Source organism: Abramis brama (genome assembly GCF_963993115.1).
Source record: "Abramis brama genome assembly, chromosome: 10".
Taxonomy (NCBI): domain Eukaryota; kingdom Metazoa; phylum Chordata; class Actinopteri; order Cypriniformes; family Leuciscidae; genus Abramis; species Abramis brama.
The window spans coordinates 26,436,776-26,458,695 of NC_139972.1; the positions used below are offsets into that span (position 1 = coordinate 26,436,776).

Here is a 21,920-nt window from a genome sequence, read left to right on the forward strand (position 1 = left end):
GCCCACAATACTTCTCGAGTGCACATTCTCGAGCTCATTTAAATGTTCTTATTAATCCGCAGTGCCCTCTAGAGGACGCAACACATTAACAGCAATTCTCTGAAAGAGTGACCTAATTCAGAGGATTTGGCTAGCCGAGGACATGAATCGACTTTATTAATCACCTTTTGTTTTTAAGATGGCTATGAATATGTATTATGAAGCAATAAATGGCGCTGTGTTAATTAAACGAAGCACTGTTATATGTTGCATTGGCCTAATGCTGTATGGTGGAGACTGGGTCATATTTTGTATAGGCACAATACCTTAACGTCTTGGCTACAAATATAAAGCTATTGCCCAGGAAATTGGGCACACTCTGACATTACGTGAGAATAGCAGGGTTGCATATTTTCAAATTATATAGGGTGAAATGCCACAAATAAATAATTTTGATATTAAAACAATTAGGAACCACCAAAAAAAATCTCTCAATAAGTTGCATGGAAGGCCAATGTGCTAAATTAATCAGTGTAAGAAAGATGAGGTAACTGAAGGAAAACCTACTGAAACTTAGTTTTTATTAAACCATAATCCCTGATCTAACCTTCTATTAAAGGCAACAACTTTACATTCCAAGTCACAGACTGGTTTCTTGTATATTACAAGTTTATTTTATTAAGTTTGGCTGGCATTTTAAACATTATGCACATGAAGAGGGTTATACCCATGTGGTTTGCTCATTAGGGTTCGTTAGGATTAGATATGTGGCGAGATGTATAAAATGGCAGATTAAATACAGTTTACTATGATATGTAACCTTCAAACTTAATTTTAAAGGCATGTTAACTCTCAGAAGAGCACTTATCTGCATTTCTAATCATCACTCTGTACGGCTGGTGACCAAGAAGAATCTGTCTGATTAGTCCAACATCTTTATGGTGACCAACTAAGAGCCAACACAAAAGTTATGGCTAAAAATTTTTTTTGCATTCTACACAGACAGAAGACTATTTTGTTCAGAACTTTTATTTTTAGCAACCAAAGTTTAACATTTATATACATCGATTTATATGTACCAACAGAAGATCTAAAGAATGTGCACCTTCAGAGCAGATTAATGCTCTTAAGTTAGATGTATATGATCTTTTTCATTTCGTGGGCAGTTTTGTCTTAGTCTGTGGAACACTGAGAGTTTCAGTCTCTCAGGCATAAGTTGACCTCCAGTGTCACCATGGCCACATTTCACCCTACATAATAGTTGTGATCAAGCAGATGATGATGAATGTGAACATTTTGGTTCTTCAAAAAGTGTCCCACTGGAATCTGCTCATCATTTATCCACTGGCGAGAGCCTGTGTGCTGGGCTTCTGAAGCTGCCCGGTAGGGGCAGTGAAGTCCCATGGTCTGCGGTCCTCGGTGAAGCCATAGAGTTTCCTCAGAGCCACGCGCGCTGCCTCCTCTTCGGCTGCCAGGACGGTCTCACCCGGACCCTGAGCCAGCAGCTTACGGTCACTGGCACAAAATAAGAGATAATAAGAGATTTGGTTTTTAAAAATAAATCAAAAGAGACCAGAATAAATCTGACTCGACCCTGAAATGACACATCAGATTGTCCAGATTAATAAACTAGAACTTCATTTACAGACTGTGCAGTTAATAGATCAGGGTTTATATATTTAGCAGACTAGTGACTATTACACCATGGTTTATAAATGTTAATTTTCTGTTCTAAAATTGGAAATTTATACAGTGAAATGTGACACAAAGTGACCAACTGCAATTTATTGTTCTAGCCAGGTGTGGGCGATATGGCCAAAATTGTTTTCACGATTTTATTTCTCAATAACTAACTATATTTATATATCATGATATTGTGGAGCCCCTAAAGGGACATGAAGGAAACAATTTCTTGCAAATGTTTTTGCGCTCCCCTGAGAAATTGCGCTTCCTCGACAAGAGCTCAAAAGAACGCAAAAGCATTGATTTGTTATTTTTCCTCCCATCTCATATTTTATCCACCACCATGTCCCTTTAGGGGCTTTTGCTTTACTTTTGCTTTCAATAAGGTTATATCATCAACATTTTTGATACCATTGAAATTTCATAATTCTTCACCATTTTCAAAATTACAAAAAACTATTACTACAAGTCTAAGTAAAAAAATTAAATAAAAAACTTCAAGCATCAGAAATAAGAAATACTACATTAAATGTATAAAGTAATCAAATGTATAAAAACACTGCATAGTCTTCACTGTGGACATTTATTCTTATTAAAGTTACATAGGTGATTCAGTCAAAAGCAGTGAGTGAATTTCTCTTTTGTTGTCGGATTATCATTTAATGACAGAGGTTCAGGTTTATTAGGCTGCTGTCACTTTAAAACAGAAAGCACGGATCCAATACACTAATACACATGCGTTTTCTTTCCGTTTATGTTCACTTAAGACATAAATGACTGTGGATACTTGCAAAGTTTGGCATTTTGACATAAGTATGTGAATTTAAGTGAGTTCATTACTCACATATGCAGCGGCATTCAGAAACGAGTTCTCTTTCGCTGCTTATTGTGCTTCACTGGTTTAAAAATCACTTGCACAAGAACGTCACGAGCGTAACCGCCATAGAGACGATAGTCCAAAATTTCTACCGGTTAATCGTGTCTAGTGGTATATCGCCCACCCCTAGTTCCAGTAATTGTGTCATACCTGTAAAGCCCAACAAAATAGAGAGGGAGGACAGTACTGGCGCCAGCAGACCGGATGAGGCGAGGCTCGGGTAGCGCTAAACCTTTACGGGTCAGCTCTTTAACCAGCAGCCCCATGGGATCAACCACTCTCCACATGTCAAACAGATCTTTCCCAATCAGCTGAGTCACCAGGAAATCCTGCAAAAACAACACCCAACAAACAGATGGATCAATCTTTAGTGCACAAACATATATACATACACACACACACACACATATACATATATATATATATATATATATTTTATAAAAAAAAAAAAAAAATTAAAATATATAAAAAATGACAATTAGAAATTTAATTAGTAAAATTTAGTAAAGTAAAATGAGTAACTTTCATATAATACAAATATATACATTTAATAAAAATAATGTAATTAATATGATTAATAATTATTAAACATTTATATATGTATTTAATCAAATAAAAATAAAATATAATATATAATAAAATAAAATAACAACATTAACACAATATAAAATGTACATAATATAAAATAATACATATATATACACATACATACATATACATACACACATATACATACACATATATATATATATATATATATTTTTTTATACAGTAATTATTCACATTTTAAATGGTTTATATATACACACACATAAATAAACAAAAACTTTTAAGTTAGATGCAATTAATCAATTTGACAGCACTAATATATTTATATATACACATTTATTTAGATAATTAATCGCATCTGACATATTTTTTTGTTTATAATAATGTGATATATATATATATATATTTGTTTCCTATATATATAGGATACAAATAGACGTCGACAACAACAAATAGAAAGAAACAACATAAAATGTTAACTGTAATGGGACACTTGTTTTACCCTAATGAAAAGCCCGGCTTGCACAGGTCCGCTGCTCTGCTCCAGAGCCCCAATCACAGCGAAGAACGTTCCTCGCAGGGTGTCATCTGGAACAGGAAACTCTGCACTCATCGTCAATTCCTCCACGGCGAGCTTCCGCGCGACATGACACATGACCTCTGACCCCGTCAGGTGGCCTACAACAGCTGCCACACCCTCCTCAGGCAAGCTATGAAAGCTGGCCCTGCACCAGTCACCAAGGAAACCCTGTATAGAACAACTGAAAGGTAATATAAATTTCATACCATTACTTCCAGTGTAAAACTCATCAAATGTCTCACCTTTGTGAACTGTTGACCGTGCACAGACAGCTCGCCGTTGTCTTTCAGGTTGAGGGCGGTCATCTCCGAGTCAAGGCCCAGTGCTCGCCTCCTCTCCTCCTCAGATCGCAGGTAACACGAGCTCACAAACGCAGTCTTCAGAAGATCCAGAGAGAAACTCTCCTGCAGGCGGGCACTGAAAGCCTCCACTTCAGCATGGTAATCAAAGTTCGGCTGCTGGGAGCTGATGGGAAGAGAAAGCAAAACAGGGTTAATGCAATAAACAAATGTAATTTAATTAATATGCAAGATATATAGAGATTTTGACTGATGGAGACGTTGTAAGTTATCAGAGGAACTCAATGCAAGGCCTCAGATAACTACTGAGTACAAGCCCCCTCTTTCCATCACAATCTTGGCAGAAGAATCTCTCTCTCATGTGTCAAGCTTAATCTGCAAATGCTTTGAGAAACAACTTGTGAATGATTCTTTCTGAAGTCAAGGTCAGCAGGCCTGGGAAGAGTCTAAGGAGTCAGATAAAATGTTCCCAACAAGTTTTATTATGTGATGTCGAGGAAGAACCATGTGGATGAAGATAGACCGGAAAGTGTACACATATGATGAAACGAAGTAGGAGACCTTATGATAATCTGTTCATTTGTTTATCCAATCACTTTCAAAGTCTTTGTTCAATGATAAACGAATATGTATATGATTATACTGAATAAACACTCTGTTTTACTTAGTGCTCATTTTTGTAGCTCTGAGATTGTAAGAGAGACGGGCTGTTAATAATTTAAAGGGATAGTCCACCCAAAAATGCTTTAGGCCGTATCTGTGGTACAAACACAAAAGAAGATATTTTGAAGAATGTCGGAAACCAAATAGTTTTGGTTCCCATTGGGAAGTGAAGCTGGCTACCAACATTCTTCAAAATATCTACTTTTAGGTTCCAGAGAAGAAACAACGCCATACAGGTTAGGAACAACATGAGGATGAGTAAATGATGGCCGAATTTTAATTTTTGACTGGACTATCCCTTTAAGAAGATTTATCAATGCCATTCATCACAAACAGGCTGAACATGCATCACATGTACTGTCTGGCATCAATTACTGTTCTCTCTAGGTCTAATTAAAATGTAAAAATAAATTATATGACTATCAGTAATGCATTCTCATGACTGCAGTCTACTTTAAGACAATCAGATAAAATCCTTTGTTTAATTGATGGGAAATTATGCAAAATGTGCTAATGTCAGCCCCCAAAAAGCTAAAATGACTGCACTGAGAAGTCATCTGCAGCTTTATTGGTCACAATAACCAATAAGATGAGAAGACAAGATACTAAATATCATTAACAATCTCCCTCTTCTATAAACTCATTAATACATGTGCTTATTTTGATATTTATAGTTAAAAAACCTACTTTTGGGCATCACAGATACGTCCTAAAGCGCCTAACTATACAGCCTTGACAGGCAGCTGAATGTGATTTGAGTCACCCACAGCCAGAGTATCACAAGTGGCCTTGAGATGTTCTACTGACCGCGGCTTTGGAGGTGGAGGTCCCTCCATTTTTCTCTTCCTCTCCATAATGAGTGTGTAAGCCTTCATCCATCTCTTTTTCTCCCTGACGTGTGTGAGCATCACTCCTCTGGACACATGATGATAATAAAGAGGTAATACAGCGCGACTCACGAGCGCCCTGCACGCCGCCATGACAGCCGCGACTTGCTGACACTGCGCTGTCCGCGAAAGAGCGACGGAGAGCGGGAGGGAAACTGTCCACAGCGCCCCCGCCTGGCCGGAGCACCGGGTTTGTGTTTTATTTTGGCTAGGTGACCTCCATAACTAATAAATGAACATGCCAAGAGAATCATTCAAATTAACCAGGGTGATTTCTTAAGGAAAAGTTGTGTAACGTTACTCAAACATTTTTTTTTAACTTTCACATGTAAATGCACATTTCTTAGGACAAAAGGAGAGTAGAGAAGATTGTAAATTCAAGTGCTTTTCTGAATGCAGTTTATTATATACTTCTTATATCATTATTTACCTTTTTATAATCATCAATACACCAATTGTTTCTTAGTTAAAAAGTACTGTGGCAGTACCATGGTATTTAAAGGCATGAATTACCACAGGACTTTCTAAGTTCCAGTGTTGTTATTGTTAAAATTTGGTTTTGGTTATTGCAATGAATCTGAAATAATATAAAACATAAATATTAGATTTAAAACTTGTTAAAAAAACTGAAATAAACATGAAAATTAAAAAATGACAAATGCACATAACTAAAACTTAATTTCAAATGAAAAAGAAAATATAAAAATAAAAGCATATTTAAAGAATTAATAAATACTATAATGGTATAAAAATAAATACTAAAATAACTGCTACATTCATATTTACAGCTTTGTTTGGAAAACCTTTTTACTTTAACCTGTCATGCTTAAGACCGACATGTGCTTATACTTTATCTTCAGAAATGAAACGCAGACATGAAACTGAAACAAATCCAGTAGATTAAAAGCAGGCAGGACAGAGTGTAGTTCGCTACTGTTGTCATTTATTCAAATAAAAGCATTTGTAATTCAATGTTTATGGCTCTGTGAGAGGAAAACTGAATATGTACAGTATCATTTCAGTAATATCCTGCAGAAAAGGTTGTATCAGTAGCATATGGGCAGTTTTACATAAATAATGACAAGGACTAAACTCACACTTAACAAGTATGGTTTCCATGTTGATGCAAGGTAACATACATATGTACCTAAATCACAGTCCATTAATAATACTATTATTTAATTTGATGCATTTCTCTTGTCTATGATATATCAGTGTGTTCGATTCCATTGGTCTTTGTAAAAGTTTACATAATATTGTACTCATCTGGGCTGTTTCTCCCAAAAGCATCGTAAGCCTAAATTCATTGTAGAGACCATTGGTGGCAATTGTTCTACAAACAACTTAGGCTTACGATGCTTTTGGTAAATGCAGTCCTGCATAGTAAACCTATGGAAAATATTATTACTGCCAAAGCTCAAAGACACGTGAAGTAATATATATGTACATCTAGTTCAAGCTTGGCTATGCAAAAAACAAAACAAAAACAAAAAAGGAATTAAAAACATACAAAACAAAGAAAAAGAGCAATTGTACAAATAAAAAAAATAAAAAAACAAGTGTATAAATACATATTTATAATAATAAAAATAAAAATAGACTGACAAACTCAAACACAAAAAGCCATCCCTGACTTTAACGCTTTAGCCGTGGAGAAAACGAAACATTTTAGCCATTAAAAAATTTGGCTGAATTTTGACACGTTGAAGCAGGGCAAGGTTTTTTATTTTGCCCCTCCCACATTGTGGAGTCCATGCTGCTTTAGCGACGGAACCAAACCCAGCTGTTGATGAGCCAGAAAGCTACAGTAATGGAATACATGATCATTTCTCGCTTGGCTCTCTCTTTGTTCTCCTCCTCTATGAGCTGCAAACGCCGATTCAACTTGACAATCTGTAATGACACAAAATCAAAGAAATTAATGAACCCCTCCCATCTTTGAGGTTAAAGGTAGGGTAGGTAGGATTTTTCTAAAAAAAACACATTCCAAATTTGTTTAAACTGTCTTTATATACCAATACATAATTAAAATATAAGTACTCTGAAAGAGAGAGTATAAAAATCGAGTGTCTGTAGACCTCTCACGACTGTTTTAAAGACAGCTCATTATTTCCATTCACTCCACCCCCTCCCTTCTGGGCTCCTTCCAAAGCCACGCCCCCAAAACACATGAACGCTCGTTTATTTACGCATTTATTTACCCGAGACGAGTGGAGAGGAAGGAGCGCAGTGCATGCAGTGACATCATGTCAGAATCACATGTAATAAAATACCTAACTTTATCACTATAAATATAAACAAATAAGATGGCTTTTAGTACTCACTATCAAGCTAGCATATCGATACTGGTAAAGTTTAAAATATATTTAGTTTGATTCGGTAACGAGCTATATTTAGGCTATAGGTAACGAGCTATATTTATAAGGCAAAGCTAAAAACAGGTTGCATTGTTACACGTTTTTCCATTACCATCAGTTACACTGTGATGAAGGTGAATTTCGTGTAAGAGTCATAACATATACGGTGTTTTGCATGTAAGAGTTTCCATGATGAAAACATTGTTGACTCTGATGAGGACTAACGTTACACTCCGGTGACAAGTACCGCATCGTCGGTTCAAGGACAGGTCCGGGGTCGAGGGCGAAGCAGAGGAGGTCGTTCAAGAGTGCGGGCAACCAGGGTCCGAGGAAGTAGTTTTTGCCTTGTTTGCCTTCGCTGACTGCATATGCAGGTGCTTTGAATTTTGAATGCTCTTTTTCTCTGCCATAATTTTACTCTTCGTAGGTTCCGCGCCTCTCTTGCACTCCTCAAATCAAACGGGTGAGCGCGCATATGGGCAGATCTAGCAACAGTGGTGGTAGCCATGGTTGCGAGAGTGAGTGACAGTCGCCCAAACCAATCAATTGTTTCGTCCCGGATGGAAATAATGAGCTGTGTTTATTGCAGATTAAAAGGTCTACAGTCACTCGATTTTTAAACTCTCTTTTTCAGAGCACTTACATTTTAATTATGTGTTGGTATATAAAGACAGTTTAAACAAATTTGAAAAAAAGTTTTTTATAAAAATCCTACCTACCCTACCTTTAAGTACTGGTCAATTACACGCACTACTGTTTAAAAGTTTGGGGGCAGTAAGATTTATTATTTTCTCCTTGCGTGTGAATTACACATCCTTCCCTCGCGGGTCAAAATGACCCGAAGCATTAAAATTACACTTCATTTTTTTTGTCCAGAGAGCGTATATCGTTTCCTTCTGATAATATTTTTTCTTTTTTTAAATTACATTTTTTAGAAGATGTTTTGTTCTGTATTGTAAATGTGTTTAAATGTAACCCTTCCAAATCTGTGTGTGATCTGCATTGTCACTGATTGATTTTTATTTGGACAAAAAACAAAAAATGGCCCATTATATGCCCCCATTCATTATTATTTCGCCCATTTCCCATTCATTCCTATGGGGGTTAAATTACCCGCGAGGAAAGGATTTGTTATTTACTATTTTAAATACAACCACAAACACTCCTTGAATCCAATCAAATTATTTTTGTGTATTCCAATTTTTAAATTTGACAAAACTGTCCTGAGGAGAGAATTTAAAGGAATTAATTTATTCTGGAAAGTAAACAATATATTGAAAATCAAAAGTGACAGTAAAGACATTTACATTGCTACAAAAGATTTCTATAATTTTAAATTTCTATTTATAAAGCAATCCTGAAAAAAAATGCATCATGGTTTCCACAAAAATATCAAGCAGCACAACTGTTTTCAACATTGATAATAATAATGGTAAATGTTTCTTGAGCAGCAAATCATCCTATTAGAATGATTTCTGAAGGATCATGTGACACTGAAGACTGGAGTAATGATGCTGAAAATACAGATTTGATTACAGGAATAAATTACATATCAGTATATTAATTTGGAAAAATATTTCACAATATTCTAATTTTACTGTATTTTTGTTCCAATAAATGCAGTCTTGGTGAGCGTAAGAGATTTTTTTTTTTAATGGTAGTGCATTTAAAAAAAAAAATATATAAAAAAAATCTTAGGAACTGCAAACTATTGAGCATATAGAGTTGTTTTAACAGCAGAATAATACCTGTCTGCGTAGAGAGGTGGCGTCGACAACGGCCATGTCATCCGCTCCTCCCTCTAGAGTGGAGTCCAGCGTGGCCAGCGCATACCTGTCAGAGACATTATTCATTTCATGAGACATTGAGATTGTATTGAGAGGATAGAGAGAAAAGCAAAGCCAGAGAATAAAACAGATAACAGGGAAGAAACGAGAGGAAGAGAAAAAGAGATACCTGTTGTCATGCTGGGGGTTAGAGATGGCTGAACCCCCTCTGAGAGATGGCTTGCTGAGAAGCGGATACGGAGAAAGTGAAAGAGGGAAAGGACGAAAGAAGACAAAGATAGAAAACTTTAATAACACGCAGATGCGCTTTAACCAATATTTTATATTTTATGTTGCAGGGGGTCTTTGTCTCACAGACCCTGTCAACATTTCATTTTATAATCAAATAAACCTCGCAAAAAGAAATTATGATTTCATGATAAAGCAGCGAAATTTTCTTGGACCTGTTCCCAAGTAAAATAAAATAAATAATAATAATAAAAACAGAATTAATACATATTTGGGTCAATAAGATTTTGAAATAAATGAATACTTATTCAGCAAGGACAAATTAAATGAATCAAAAGTGACAGTGAAGACATTTATAATAATAATAAAAATATTTTTCAAATAAATGTTTTTTAAAACCTTTAATATTAAGAGGTTTTAAAAACCTTTAAAAAGCTAAAATATTAAGCAGCACAACTGTTTTCACTATTAATAATAATAAATGTTTCTTGAGCATCAAATCATCATAATAGAATAGAATGATTTCTGAAGGATCATGTGACACTGAAGACTGAAATATATATATATATATATATATATATATATATATATATATACTGTATATATATTTCTGTGATAATTATTCCACAAATGCTTTCAAAAGAACTTCACTTTAAATGGACCCGAACATTTCTTTAAAAACTATACACCAATGCCACAAACTTAAGTGTAAATTTAACTGGAAAAAGAAAGGATTCAAAGAAAAACAAACCCAAACAAAGAGGCAAAGGAAGAGGGGAAGCAGCGTGTCCACATCCAACAGCAAACAATACAGCGACAAAGCTGTCATCTAACAAACTACCTCCTAAAACTTAAATATGTAGCGTTCTATGGTTTGTGCATTACATTTTAAGGAGAAGTGTTTGACTGCCAGTGCAAATACGCTTAGTGCATTTCCTCACCTAATCAATTTGTCATCAGAATGACAGAAGAATGTCTAGAGGACTTTGTTCCTGGCTTAATCTAACACATTTGTTTAGTTACTCTGTGAAGCAACATCTAAATGAGCCTTTCAGGGAAGATTCAGGGGTCTGATGTCAAAGGTCACCTGCGCTGGTTCTCGTCCAGGACCTCCAGGACCTGCTGGTAGGCCCGGCGTGTGGTTGACTGGATGAAGGAAAGGACACCGTGGGCGCTGAAGAGGTTAAACCCATCCTCGGCACCACCGAGGGGAGCCATAGTGCGCAATGCAGCAGAGGGGGAGAGAGTCATACTGACCGCACCAGAGAGAGAGAGAGAGAGAGAGAGAGAGAGAGAGAGAGAGAGAGAGAGAGAGAGAGAGAGAGAACGAAAGAACAAGAGAGGAAAAGCAGAAGATAGAAGAGAGAGAGAGAGAGAGAGAGTGAATGTCAAACAAATTTAAGGGTTCAGAAAGAAGGAAATAAAAGTAGAAAGAAACAGAAGTCGGATTATGAAAATAAAGACTACATTTCATTGGCCCGGGAGAAATGGAGAGATGTCACAAGCCTCACCGCATAAAAAGAAACCTACAACCCCAATACAAACACGTCAACAAGCTGAAACAAGCAAACTCTCTTCGTTTTAACAACACCAACACACAAAGCAGTGTCTGAGCATCACAACCACAAGCCTCAAACGCAGATCTACATCAGGATAACGATGAGGCCGTTTACTGAACCGTAGAATCCATCGACACTGATCCAAACAGACGCAACTTCACCTCTGAGATCCTAACAGCAGTCTGCCTTAAAAATATCACACATCAAAATTATAGCTCAGGTATTTGATAGGTGAATCTCATGAAAACATGTCCAGGACACTGGCCCCGTTTTTCACAAAGAAATGTCTATGGAGGGACCAAAATGTTTTATTATTGTTATTATTAAAGGGATAGTTCTCCCAAAAATTAAAATTCTGTCATTAATTACTCACTTTCATGTCATTCCAAACCCGTTAGACCTTCAGAACACAAATTAAGATATTTTTGATGAAATCCGAGAGCTTTCCGATCCCCCATAGACTGTGACGTTATGCGTGTGGTGCTGACACAGGTGCCGGCCAATACTGTGTAGAACCCAGAAGTGAACAAGAGAAGAAATTGCTGAATAAACTTGTTATTTTGTTGTTGTTTTTTGCACACAAAAAGTATTCTCGTCGCTTCATAACATTATAAGATTGAACCACTGTCTCATGGACTATTTATTTTTAACGATGTCTTTACTACCTTTCTGGGCCTTGAAAGTTGCAATGCCGTTGCTGCCATTGATTACTGCCGGATTTCATCAAAAGTATCTTAATTTGTGTTCCGAAGATGAACGAAGGTCTTACGGGTTTGGAACGTCATGAGGGTGAGTAATTAATGACAGAATTTTCATTTTGGGGTGAACTATCCCTTTAAGCACATTTGTACATACGTTATAATTTATATATTATATTCCTTACAGAAAAAGGGTTATATTAAAATACATAGTTTAATTTAATAAATAATTTATCATATACATTTTATTATTGTATTGTACTGTATTATTTTTATAGTTTTTTTTTTTTTTTAAAGCTAAATATAATTTCTTATATCCTTTTGATTTTAAGGTGAAATAAGAACTGGACATGTTCTTGATAGATTTAGTGTGATTACTGATGTAACAGGGTTATTAAGTTTATTGCTGATTTTGTGTATTGCCTCTTGTTATTAGTCAATATTATAATATATAATATTTAAATACACTAGCGTTTAAAAGTTTGGGGTCAGTAAGATTTTAGAAATAAGAAGTCTCTTATGCTCACAGAGGCTGCATTCATTTATTTGATCATTTATTTGAAAATTCAGTAAAACATTATTACATTTTACAATAACTGTTTTCTATATATATATATATATATATATATATATATATATATATATAAAAATGTTTTATTTCTGTGATGGCAAAGCTGAATTTTCAGCATCATTACTAGTCATCATCATCACTCCAGTCTTCAGTGTCACATGATCCTTCAAAAATCTTTCTAAGATGCTGATTCGAAGAAGAACATTTCTTCTTCTTATTATTATCAATGTTGTAAAAAACAGTTGTGGTGCTTATGATTTTTGGTGGAAACCGTGATGCTTTTGTTTCAGGACTCTTTCATGAATAGTAGGTTCAAAAGAACAGCATTTTTTTAAACCATTATAAATGTATTCACTGTCACTTCTGATCAATTTAATGCATTCCTGCTAAATAGTAATAAAAAAAAGAATCATACTGACCCTAAACTTTTAAATGGCAGTGTACATTTAAATACAAACAAATATTATATTATGATTATGTTAAAATGTCCTTTTTAGTCTAAATTTAGAGTAAAGTTTGATAAAAGACAGTTTGGCTGATGGGCATGACACATTAGTAGCAGAAGCCAAACTTGTCTTAATTATATTGGGGTCTAGAAAAAAAAAAAAAAAGAGGTGCTGGTCATTGGTGGGTTTAAGTACTTTTATTGACAGATCAGCCAATCAGAAAACATCATGTCAAAACAAGCCAACAATTGTTTGGTTGAAGGAGAATGACTGATCTGTTAGTTATTTTAAGTACAAACCCTCAGTGTGAACAGCTCCACAATGCAAGGAGTGGCCATTCATTAGAGTACAATAGAGTAGAATAGAGCTGTCAGGCAGTCGTGATGGCATGAGGGAAACTGACTGACAAAGCAACTCTAAACTACACTGACCACTGACCAATACCACATCACAAGCTGTTTTATCTTGTGATCAAATTGGTTTTAACCATGACTGACAGGTGTGATCAGGCCACACCTGTACATGCAATAACATGCACTGACCTGCAAAAAAAAGCACAAACACCAAACTAAAAGGGCTTGAAACTAAACAATATCCATGCATGGTTCTAACTCACCCCCTTTGAGTCAGCATCATGAAGGGAGAAAGAGAGACACCAGGGAGGAGGAAAAAACATATAATGGAGTGAGAGGGCCATGTTGACAGGGCAGAGGTGAAACCAAAGTACATGTGTGTATTCGTGGCTTTGCACTCACGTGGAGTCGTTTCTGGCGAGCTGGCCATTGTGTTGCACACCTATGTTCTCGCTGACCGTGCGCTCTCTACGTGCCTTGGGTTGCGTGCGTACCTGTGTGAAGAAGAGAAAGTGAAAGTGGATAGGTGTTCCTCCTCATTTTACTAAACCCAAGCCGTTCTTTTTTTAGTGACGTTCATTACCACTCACTTCTACACAGCCCACATCTTGCTAAATTAAGTCTGTCCCACTTACTTCTTCGCTAGGCTGACTTGCAGAGATTGCCTGCTCCATTTCGTGGAAGTCGAAGGGCCGTTCGTTGAGCGTGAGGACCCGAGGCGGCGTCCTGAGGGACAGTGATGACTCCAACGGGGTTGACTGGATGATGTCCGGGTCTCTGGGATATTGCATGTCATCACTGTCTCCTACGTAGAAAGATGAGTGACCGATCAGATATTCGTCCACTCTGTGTGTGTGTGTGTGGATAATTCATGTGAAACAAACTGCCTAAAAGAGAAATTCACCCTCATTTCTTGCCAAATCTGTAAGACAGCGAAACACAAAAGAAGATATTTTGTGCTGTCCATCTCGTACCTGCCACTATGATTCTCTCGGGAACGTGCATCATTGCCGTGCGGAACGTGTCCCGCTCTGGGAGTTCCTGCTCTTCCGAGCTAAACGGAGCCACTTTGAGCTGCTCAGGAATGCGCATTCTCTGACTGATGCCCTCTGTGTATTCCAGCTCATAGTGGATCCGGTTCATCTCCGCCATCTCGGCTGTGGGAGAGGGGAACGCCGCTCCACTCATCTACAGGGAGAGAGGAGGATGGGTGTACAGAGAAAATACCAGGTCAGCTGTGATGACCTACAGCAAGTCAATTCCATAGTCAAACAAGATTCCAAAGGAATGTGAACAGAATTCCTATTGGATCAAATATGATCTTTTTTTTTTTGTAAATATAAATAAATAAAACAAAGATTGCTGGAACAATTGGTTATCGCCATAAGTCCATACCAGTAGTTTTTGGATTTATATGAAATGGTATCACTTTACAAAAAGAGTTGTAAGTTACGTTAACTAAGGTTAATAAAAGTATTGTTTATTGTTCATTTTAACATTTACTAAAACATTTTTTTACATTTTAAAGATGTATCTCTTAACATTAGTGAATGCACTATGAATTAACATGAATGATCAAGGTATAATTCATATTTATCTTTAAAAAATTACAGTACATTTTCATGGTTCAGTACTGTTTTAAAATGTTTGTATTAAAATTCAGCGCTATTTTGTGTCTTATGTTTGTTTTCATTTAATATCCATTTTTAAAAATGATCGGCTGATTAATCGGTTTATATCGAACAGTGTGGTCATTATCGGTAAAATCCACTATCGGTCGACCTGTAATGTCTTCTTTTGATCATTTCTTGTACTGCGCTGAATAATGTTTTGATTCTAATCTGAAACCAGATTAGAAGCTTTAAAATCTTCATTCCTCTTGCAGGAGCATTTTATCCAATAGATAAAAGTTATTTTAATTATTTTAGAATCATTCTTATACTATTATAGTGTTTGTTAATATGACCTTATATTTTTAGCTTTCATTTTAATTGTAGTTTACAAGTTTCTTTCCCTTCATTTTATTAAGATTTAATTTATTTTTATTTCAGTTTTTGTTAGTTAGTTCACCTATTATTTATTGTTCATTTTATTTCAGCTTTATTTCAATTACCGAAAACAATTAATAATAGTTTCAGATTCAGTTAACGATAACAACACTGGCTCTAAATGATCTGGTTTTGTTGTGCTGAAATGAAAGAGAATAAAAAAAATTCAATATAATTCCTAATTATAAGAAAAAATACATTCAAACCAAATCATGCATCCAAATCTTATACAACAAAACCTGAATCACAGGTTTTCCAACCTGGCCTCTGTGACCTTTACCTCTAATACAAAAAGAGCTCATAAGACTGCAAGTTTGCTTATAATGCTACTAAATAATATTACTACATTTATGTAATCCAGATAAATAAACAATTCAGCCACTATCATCCCCAGACCCTCAGGCTAAACTGAAGCACAACAGCTGTCATCATCAGTGTGTTGTGGTTTGATCATGAGATCAACTATTTCAGGAAGAGAAATGCCAATGAACACACTTTCCACAGTTTAACCTCCAAGTAAGCATACCTACTGAAGGAATTGAAATAGATTATGTTTCAGAAGAATCCAAACAAAAACAAAGTCAATACGGACGTTTTGGTTTCATTTCATTTGAGAGCAGCATTAACGTTACTACAGTAAAAACACCTGCTGTACATTTTGTTTTGAATGTTTGGGTGAATCCGATCAAAATACATAATAAAAAGGTCAAATACTTTATAGTGTCACATTTGGGCCAAGAAACAAAAACAAAAAAACTGTTAGTGTAATCAATAAATGATGAGTACATCAGGGCCCTAAAGTAGTTAACGTACATCAATGACAGCTGATAAAGGGCTAAAGCATAATCAGAAATCACATTACAATTCATTTAGACTCATACCTTCACCGAGATCAGATCCACCGACGGATTAGACACGTAAAAGTGGAATGCTATCGTAAAATCAGCTAATTCTGAGGGTTTTTAGAAAAAGATAATCATCCCGCACTAGTACAGCACAGACCAGCTCAGCCCAGACCAGACCCGCACAGCCGCTGCGTGAAGCGGAACTGAGGAGCTTTAGACGCGCTTTTCAAATTAAGAGTCTCTCCGTTGGGACTTCATTTAAAAGTCACGGGGTTTCGCTCATCTTCGGGGGAAACACTGTTTTATTGGTAAAGTCTGTTCTGTCAGTTAACGTTTAAATAACATTATATTTGTATTATATTAGAGACTACTACACACAAAATGTTATTAACATTTAGTCTATACGTAGAATGATAAAAACCTAATTTGTATTCTGTTAGCTATTACAAATGCTAAATTGTTACAAATCACATTAGTAAGTAGGCTAATTAATTAGGCATACTGTAATTTAATCACTTTTTCCTTGAAAAAGTAGCCTAAAGTAAGGGTTTACTCTGATTTGTTTTTTATAATTTAATTAAAGTTAGCCAATTCTGATGTAATTGCATTACATAGGCGACTACAGAACTATTTTATATTAAACAATAGTGGATTTAACATGAAAAGTTAACGTCTAATGATAAAATGTATGTTTTTTATGTAATCTTTGCCCTTTAAATACTTTGGTCAGTTCAAGAATAATTTATGCAATTTTATTTTATTTATTTTACTGTTTAACTGGTCGAGGGATTTGGAAATAGAGGATTTGGAAGTAGTAATAATAAGCAGTGTTGGGGGTAACGCATTACAAGTAATCAGATTACTTTTTTCAAGTAACTTGTAAAGTAACGCATTTGTTTTAAAATTTACAATAAAATATGAGTAACTTTGTTTTCCCATTGACTGACAGCTCTCCTGTCCCCATGTTGAGAGAAATTGTAAGAGCAGAGCCGTTGTGTGCGCTGTGTGAACATGATGGTTATTAGACTAAAACTCATCACACTTGCACAAAAACAGATTCAGTATTCATCTAAATGTATAAAAACCATGAAATTCAAACTCAGAATATATTACACAAATCTGCAATAATGAAATAACCTATGTTAAATTACACATAATCACATATATAGCCTACTTTATGTATTTAATCTCACTTTATTAACCAATGTCTTAGCTTTTGACCTGGCTTGATCATACTAATAAGCAAAAAAAGATAGGCAAAAAATCAACATCGCATTTAATTTTTTTGTGCTAAAATAAGATTGTGGTACTTTCTTCTCCTGCGTCCTATTCGTCTGCAATCCTGCAGAAACCTTATTCATTTCACTTTTGGTGCGAAAGAGCCTTTACATTTACAAAAAAACAAACAAACAAAAAACTTTTGTTTATTTGTTATTAATAATCAAACCAGCAAGCCCAGCCCTGAGCCCAGGTGTGAAAAATAGAATAACGCAAAAGGTATACGGTAATTACTTTCCATTAAAAGTAGCAAGTTCCTTTTTTTAAGGAGCATTACTTTTAACTTTCCCCATACACTGAATAGTAGGCTACTTTTTTGAGAGAATTAGTAGCCTACATTAATCTCACTTTTGAAGATGTAACCCAACAAGTAGCCTAATTAATTAGCCTAGTTTTTTAGAGTAACTTACCCTACACATATCACACAGAACTTGAGAAACAACCGCATATGTTTTGAGCGGTGTGTTTCCATCGTGGCCCCTAACGGTTGAATGTGTGTGTGTGTGTGTGTGCTGGGAAGAGCGCTGAGCGATTGTCCAGTCTGTCTCAGTGTGCTCCCGTTTGAGGATACCAGCTCCAGGACTCTAGGATGCTCGATTATTTCAGTTTGCAAGGAGAAAACCTTTAGCGCTTTCACAAAGATACAGCTCTATAGCCTACTCGTGTATAATGAAGTGATCGGACCCTGTGAAGTGGACGGCGGGGCCCAGGAACCTGAAGAGTGTCTGCTGCATGTGGATATGCTGTAGTAAACGATGTGCAGCTCCGTGGCTCTGCTCTGCTGCTGTGTGCTCGTGTCTCTGAACGGCGCAGCATCACTGGACCTGCAGCCCGACATGTGAGTCGCCTTATATTGTTGAACACACACAGCTTATTATATTTTTTTACAACGAGTTTTCTTAACCCCTTGACTTCAAAATACTTAAAAACTTCTAAAAATAGCCTATATTTTGTGATTAAAGTATAAAGTGCGTACTTGAATGGTAGGCTACCTATCATCATGGCTCAACAGGTAAATGTGTCACCTGTGTTTTTAAGAAAATGTAATTGAATCAATTGAAAGCATTACGCTTATGAAAAGTTTATCTCAGTGTCCAGATCTATTTTTGTCGCTTAGGTGGAATTGGTAATGCCTTAAGTTACTATTAACAATAAAAATAATTAATCAGTTTGGTTTCTTACCGCAAGCTGTTTGTTTTGGTATAGCAATAGCTCAATCATTTGGAACGTGACACTGATAATTAATGTGTTATTACTGATGCCCTTTAGGTGTCGCCAAAAGCGCCAGATTCCATTTTAAAATGTGAAATTATCTCCAAACATAAATGATCATTAAATGATTTAATTTATTCTGTAAAGATTTGATTACCATATTTTAAATGTATACATATATATTCACCTAAACAACTTGCTTTGAAACAGTTACAAATAGACTTGACTCAAATTTGGAATTTGGAAATATGTAAAGCGTGACTGAGGCCAGTGAGTGTTTGACACTGACTCCAGGGCTGATCCGGCGTGTGACTGTGCAGTTTATCTGAGAGCCCCATAATTGACTCAGGATGTGCTTTATTACGCCCAGATGGTCATAGGAAACAACCTGAGAGAGAACATGACCCTCTGAGGCAGAGCCCAGACTCACCACACTCGCTCTGTGAAACTGAAATTAAGAATTTAAGAGCCAGACTGTCACAGACGGATTCAAACGAATCAACAATCCTGATGTATTTATGAAGTTGAAATGCATTCTCAGCGATATTCCATATTCTGAGCTGTGGATGAGGTTGGACAACAGTGAGAAAGATATAAATCAACTAACAGCTTCTGACAGATATGAGTGTAAGGAGAAGTGAATGAAAGCTGAGTTTGTATGTATATTCTTAGCTGTAGTTTAGTGCCAAAATTAAATATTCAGGTGCACTCAATTGAAAAATCTGTTCATAAATAAAAGTATATACTTTTTTATTCTAAAAATGAGAGAAAATAACTTTTTATTTTAGTATTATAGTACTTATATATATATATATATATATATATATATATATATATATATATATATATATATTCAGTTTTCATTTTAATTTGAGTAATTTTGTTTTGTATTAGTTTTTTAAAATATTTCTATTTTTCTTTAATTTATTTTTATTTGAGTTATTTTAGTACTTCGACTTAAACATATTTTATTTCAGTTAGTTGCCGAGGCAACAAATTTTTTTTTATGTTCATGTATTTCGTTTTCGTTTATATTTTATTTTAATCTTTATTTCAGTTAAAGAAAACCAATTTTATTAGGTTTAGTTTTAATAACAATAACCACTCATGTTATTTTAGTATATTATTGTTACGAACTGCTCCGAGACACGAAGGTTGAGATCCAAATGCAGCTTTAATTAAGGGGCAATTCAGACACGTAATCCAATATACAGGCAATAGGTCAAAACACAGGTAGGCCGTACAAACAAAACAAAACAAAACAAAACAAAACAAAACAAAACAAAACAAAACAAAACAAAACAAAACAAAACAAAACAGGCAGGGGTCAGAGGCAAAAGAGTAATCCACAGAACAGGCAAAAAAAAACCAAGAGACATGAAACCAGGGAAAACGCTCAGAAATGCAGTGCAACAACACACAAAACTTCGCAGTGAGTGAATGAGTGAACATGGTATAAATAGGCTGAGACTAACAGAGTAATGAGACACAGGTGAATGCAATCAGTGATGATGAGTCCGGGCAGTGAGTTATGGGAAAAGTAGTTTGTGAGGGAGTGATAATAGTCTGGTGTGGAGTGCCCTCTGGTGGATCTCAAGGGCACTCTACCTGGTGACCGTTACAATTATAAATATGATGTCCACCCCATACAATCAGTAAGAATCCAACTACTAACATGGCCAAGACCAAAGAGCTGTCCAAAGACACTAGAGACAAAATTGTACACCTCCACAAGGCTGGAAAGGGCTACGGGGAAATTGCCAAGCAGCTTGGTGAAAAAAGGTCCACTGTTGGAGCAATCATTAGAAAATGGAAGAAGCTAAACATGACTGTCAATCTCCCTCGGACTGGGGCTCCATGCAAGATCTCACCTCGTGGGGTCTCAATGATCCTAAGAAAGGTGAGAAATCAGCCCAGAACTACACGGGAGGAGCTGGTCAATGACCTGAAAAGAGCTGGGACCACCGTTTCCAAGGTTACTGTTGGTAATACACTAAGACGTCATGGTTTGAAATCATGCATGGCACGGAAGGTTCCCCTGCTTAAACCAGCACATGTCAAGGCCCGTCTTAAGTTTGCCAATGACCATTTGGATGATCCAGAGGAGTCATGGGAGAAAGTCATGTGGTCAGATGAGACCAAAATAGAACTTTTTGGTCATAATTCCACTAAACGTGTTTGGAGGAAGAAGAATGATGAGTACCATCCCAAGAACACCATCCCTACTGTGAAGCATGGGGGTGGTAGCATCATGCTTTGGGGGTGTTTTTCTGCACATGGGACAGGGCGACTGCACTGTATTAAGGAGAGGATGACCGGGGCCATGTATTGCGAGATTTTGGGGAACAACCTCCTTCCCTCAGTTAGAGCATTGAAGATGGGTCGAGGCTGGGTCTTCCAACATGACAATGACCCGAAGCACACAGCCAGGATAACCAAGGAGTGGCTCTGTAAGAAGCATATCAAGGTTCTGGCATGGCCTAGCCAGTCTCCAGACCTAAACCCAATAGAGAATCTTTGGACGGAGCTCAAACTCCGTGTTTCTCAGCGACAGCCCAGAAACCTGACTGATCTAGAGAAGATCTGTGTGGAGGAGTGGGCCAAAATCTCTCCTGCAGTGTGTGCAAACCTGGTGAAAAACTACAGGAAACGTTTGACCTCTGTAATTGCAAACAAAGGCTACTGTACCAAATATTAACATTGATTTTCTCAGGTGTTCAAATACTTATTTGCAGCTGTATCATACAAATAAATAGTTAAAAAATCATACATTGTGATTTCTGGATTTTTTTTTTTAGATTATGTCTCTCAGAGTGGACATGCACCTACGATGACAATTTCAGACCCCTCCATGATTTCTAAGTGGGAGAACTTGCAAAATAGCAGGGTGTTCAAATACTTATTTTCCTCACTGTACGTGTCTTTGTGTGTCATGTCTTTTTTCAGTGAGGAGTCCGAAATTACAGGACGATACCGTATAATAAATTATAACAGAAGCAGACCAAATTACAAAATACAATA

The 21,920-nt window shown here is 36.2% G+C and overlaps 3 protein-coding genes across 8 annotated transcripts in view; 1 reads left to right on the forward strand and 2 right to left on the reverse strand.

The window, feature by feature from the left end:
* Positions 1–630: 630 nt before the first annotated feature.
* Positions 631–5,683, reverse strand: mrpl44 (mitochondrial ribosomal protein L44). The gene is made up of 5 exons (XM_084125862.1): positions 5,438–5,683; positions 3,911–4,133; positions 3,591–3,836; positions 2,690–2,868; positions 631–1,494 (listed from the first exon to the last, which is right to left on the reverse strand). Exons 1-5 carry the CDS (start codon positions 5,608–5,610, stop codon positions 1,317–1,319), a joined length of 999 nt encoding a protein of 332 aa, XP_083981988.1. The 5' UTR covers positions 5,611–5,683; the 3' UTR covers positions 631–1,316.
* A 757-nt stretch (positions 5,684–6,440) lies between these two features.
* On the reverse strand, positions 6,441–16,614 carry mffa (mitochondrial fission factor a). 6 transcript variants are annotated; one of them, XR_014607930.1, is made up of 9 exons: positions 16,446–16,614; positions 14,491–14,704; positions 14,152–14,321; positions 13,919–14,010; positions 10,977–11,141; positions 9,831–9,884; positions 9,623–9,707; positions 6,907–7,410; positions 6,441–6,814 (listed from the first exon to the last, which is right to left on the reverse strand). XR_014607930.1 is itself a non-coding variant. In XM_084126087.1 (8 exons), the coding sequence occupies exons 2-8, from the start codon at positions 14,702–14,704 to the stop codon at positions 7,279–7,281; spliced, it is 912 nt and encodes a 303-aa protein (XP_083982213.1). In that variant the 5' UTR covers positions 16,446–16,614; the 3' UTR covers positions 6,441–7,278. The 6 variants fall into 6 exon arrangements, 3 of the variants coding, with proteins under 3 accessions (XP_083982213.1, XP_083982214.1, XP_083982215.1); XR_014607929.1 differs by lacking the exon at positions 10,977–11,141; XM_084126087.1 differs by having other exon boundaries at positions 6,441–7,410.
* A 1,632-nt stretch (positions 16,615–18,246) lies between these two features.
* The window catches only part of egfem1 (EGF-like and EMI domain containing 1), a 51,469-nt gene continuing 47,795 nt past the window's right edge, over positions 18,247–21,920 (forward strand). The window contains exon 1 of the mRNA XM_084126508.1: positions 18,247–18,525. Coding sequence (XP_083982634.1) covers positions 18,443–18,525 — 83 coding nt within the window. The 5' untranslated portion in view covers positions 18,247–18,442. The remainder of the gene's footprint in view (positions 18,526–21,920) is intronic.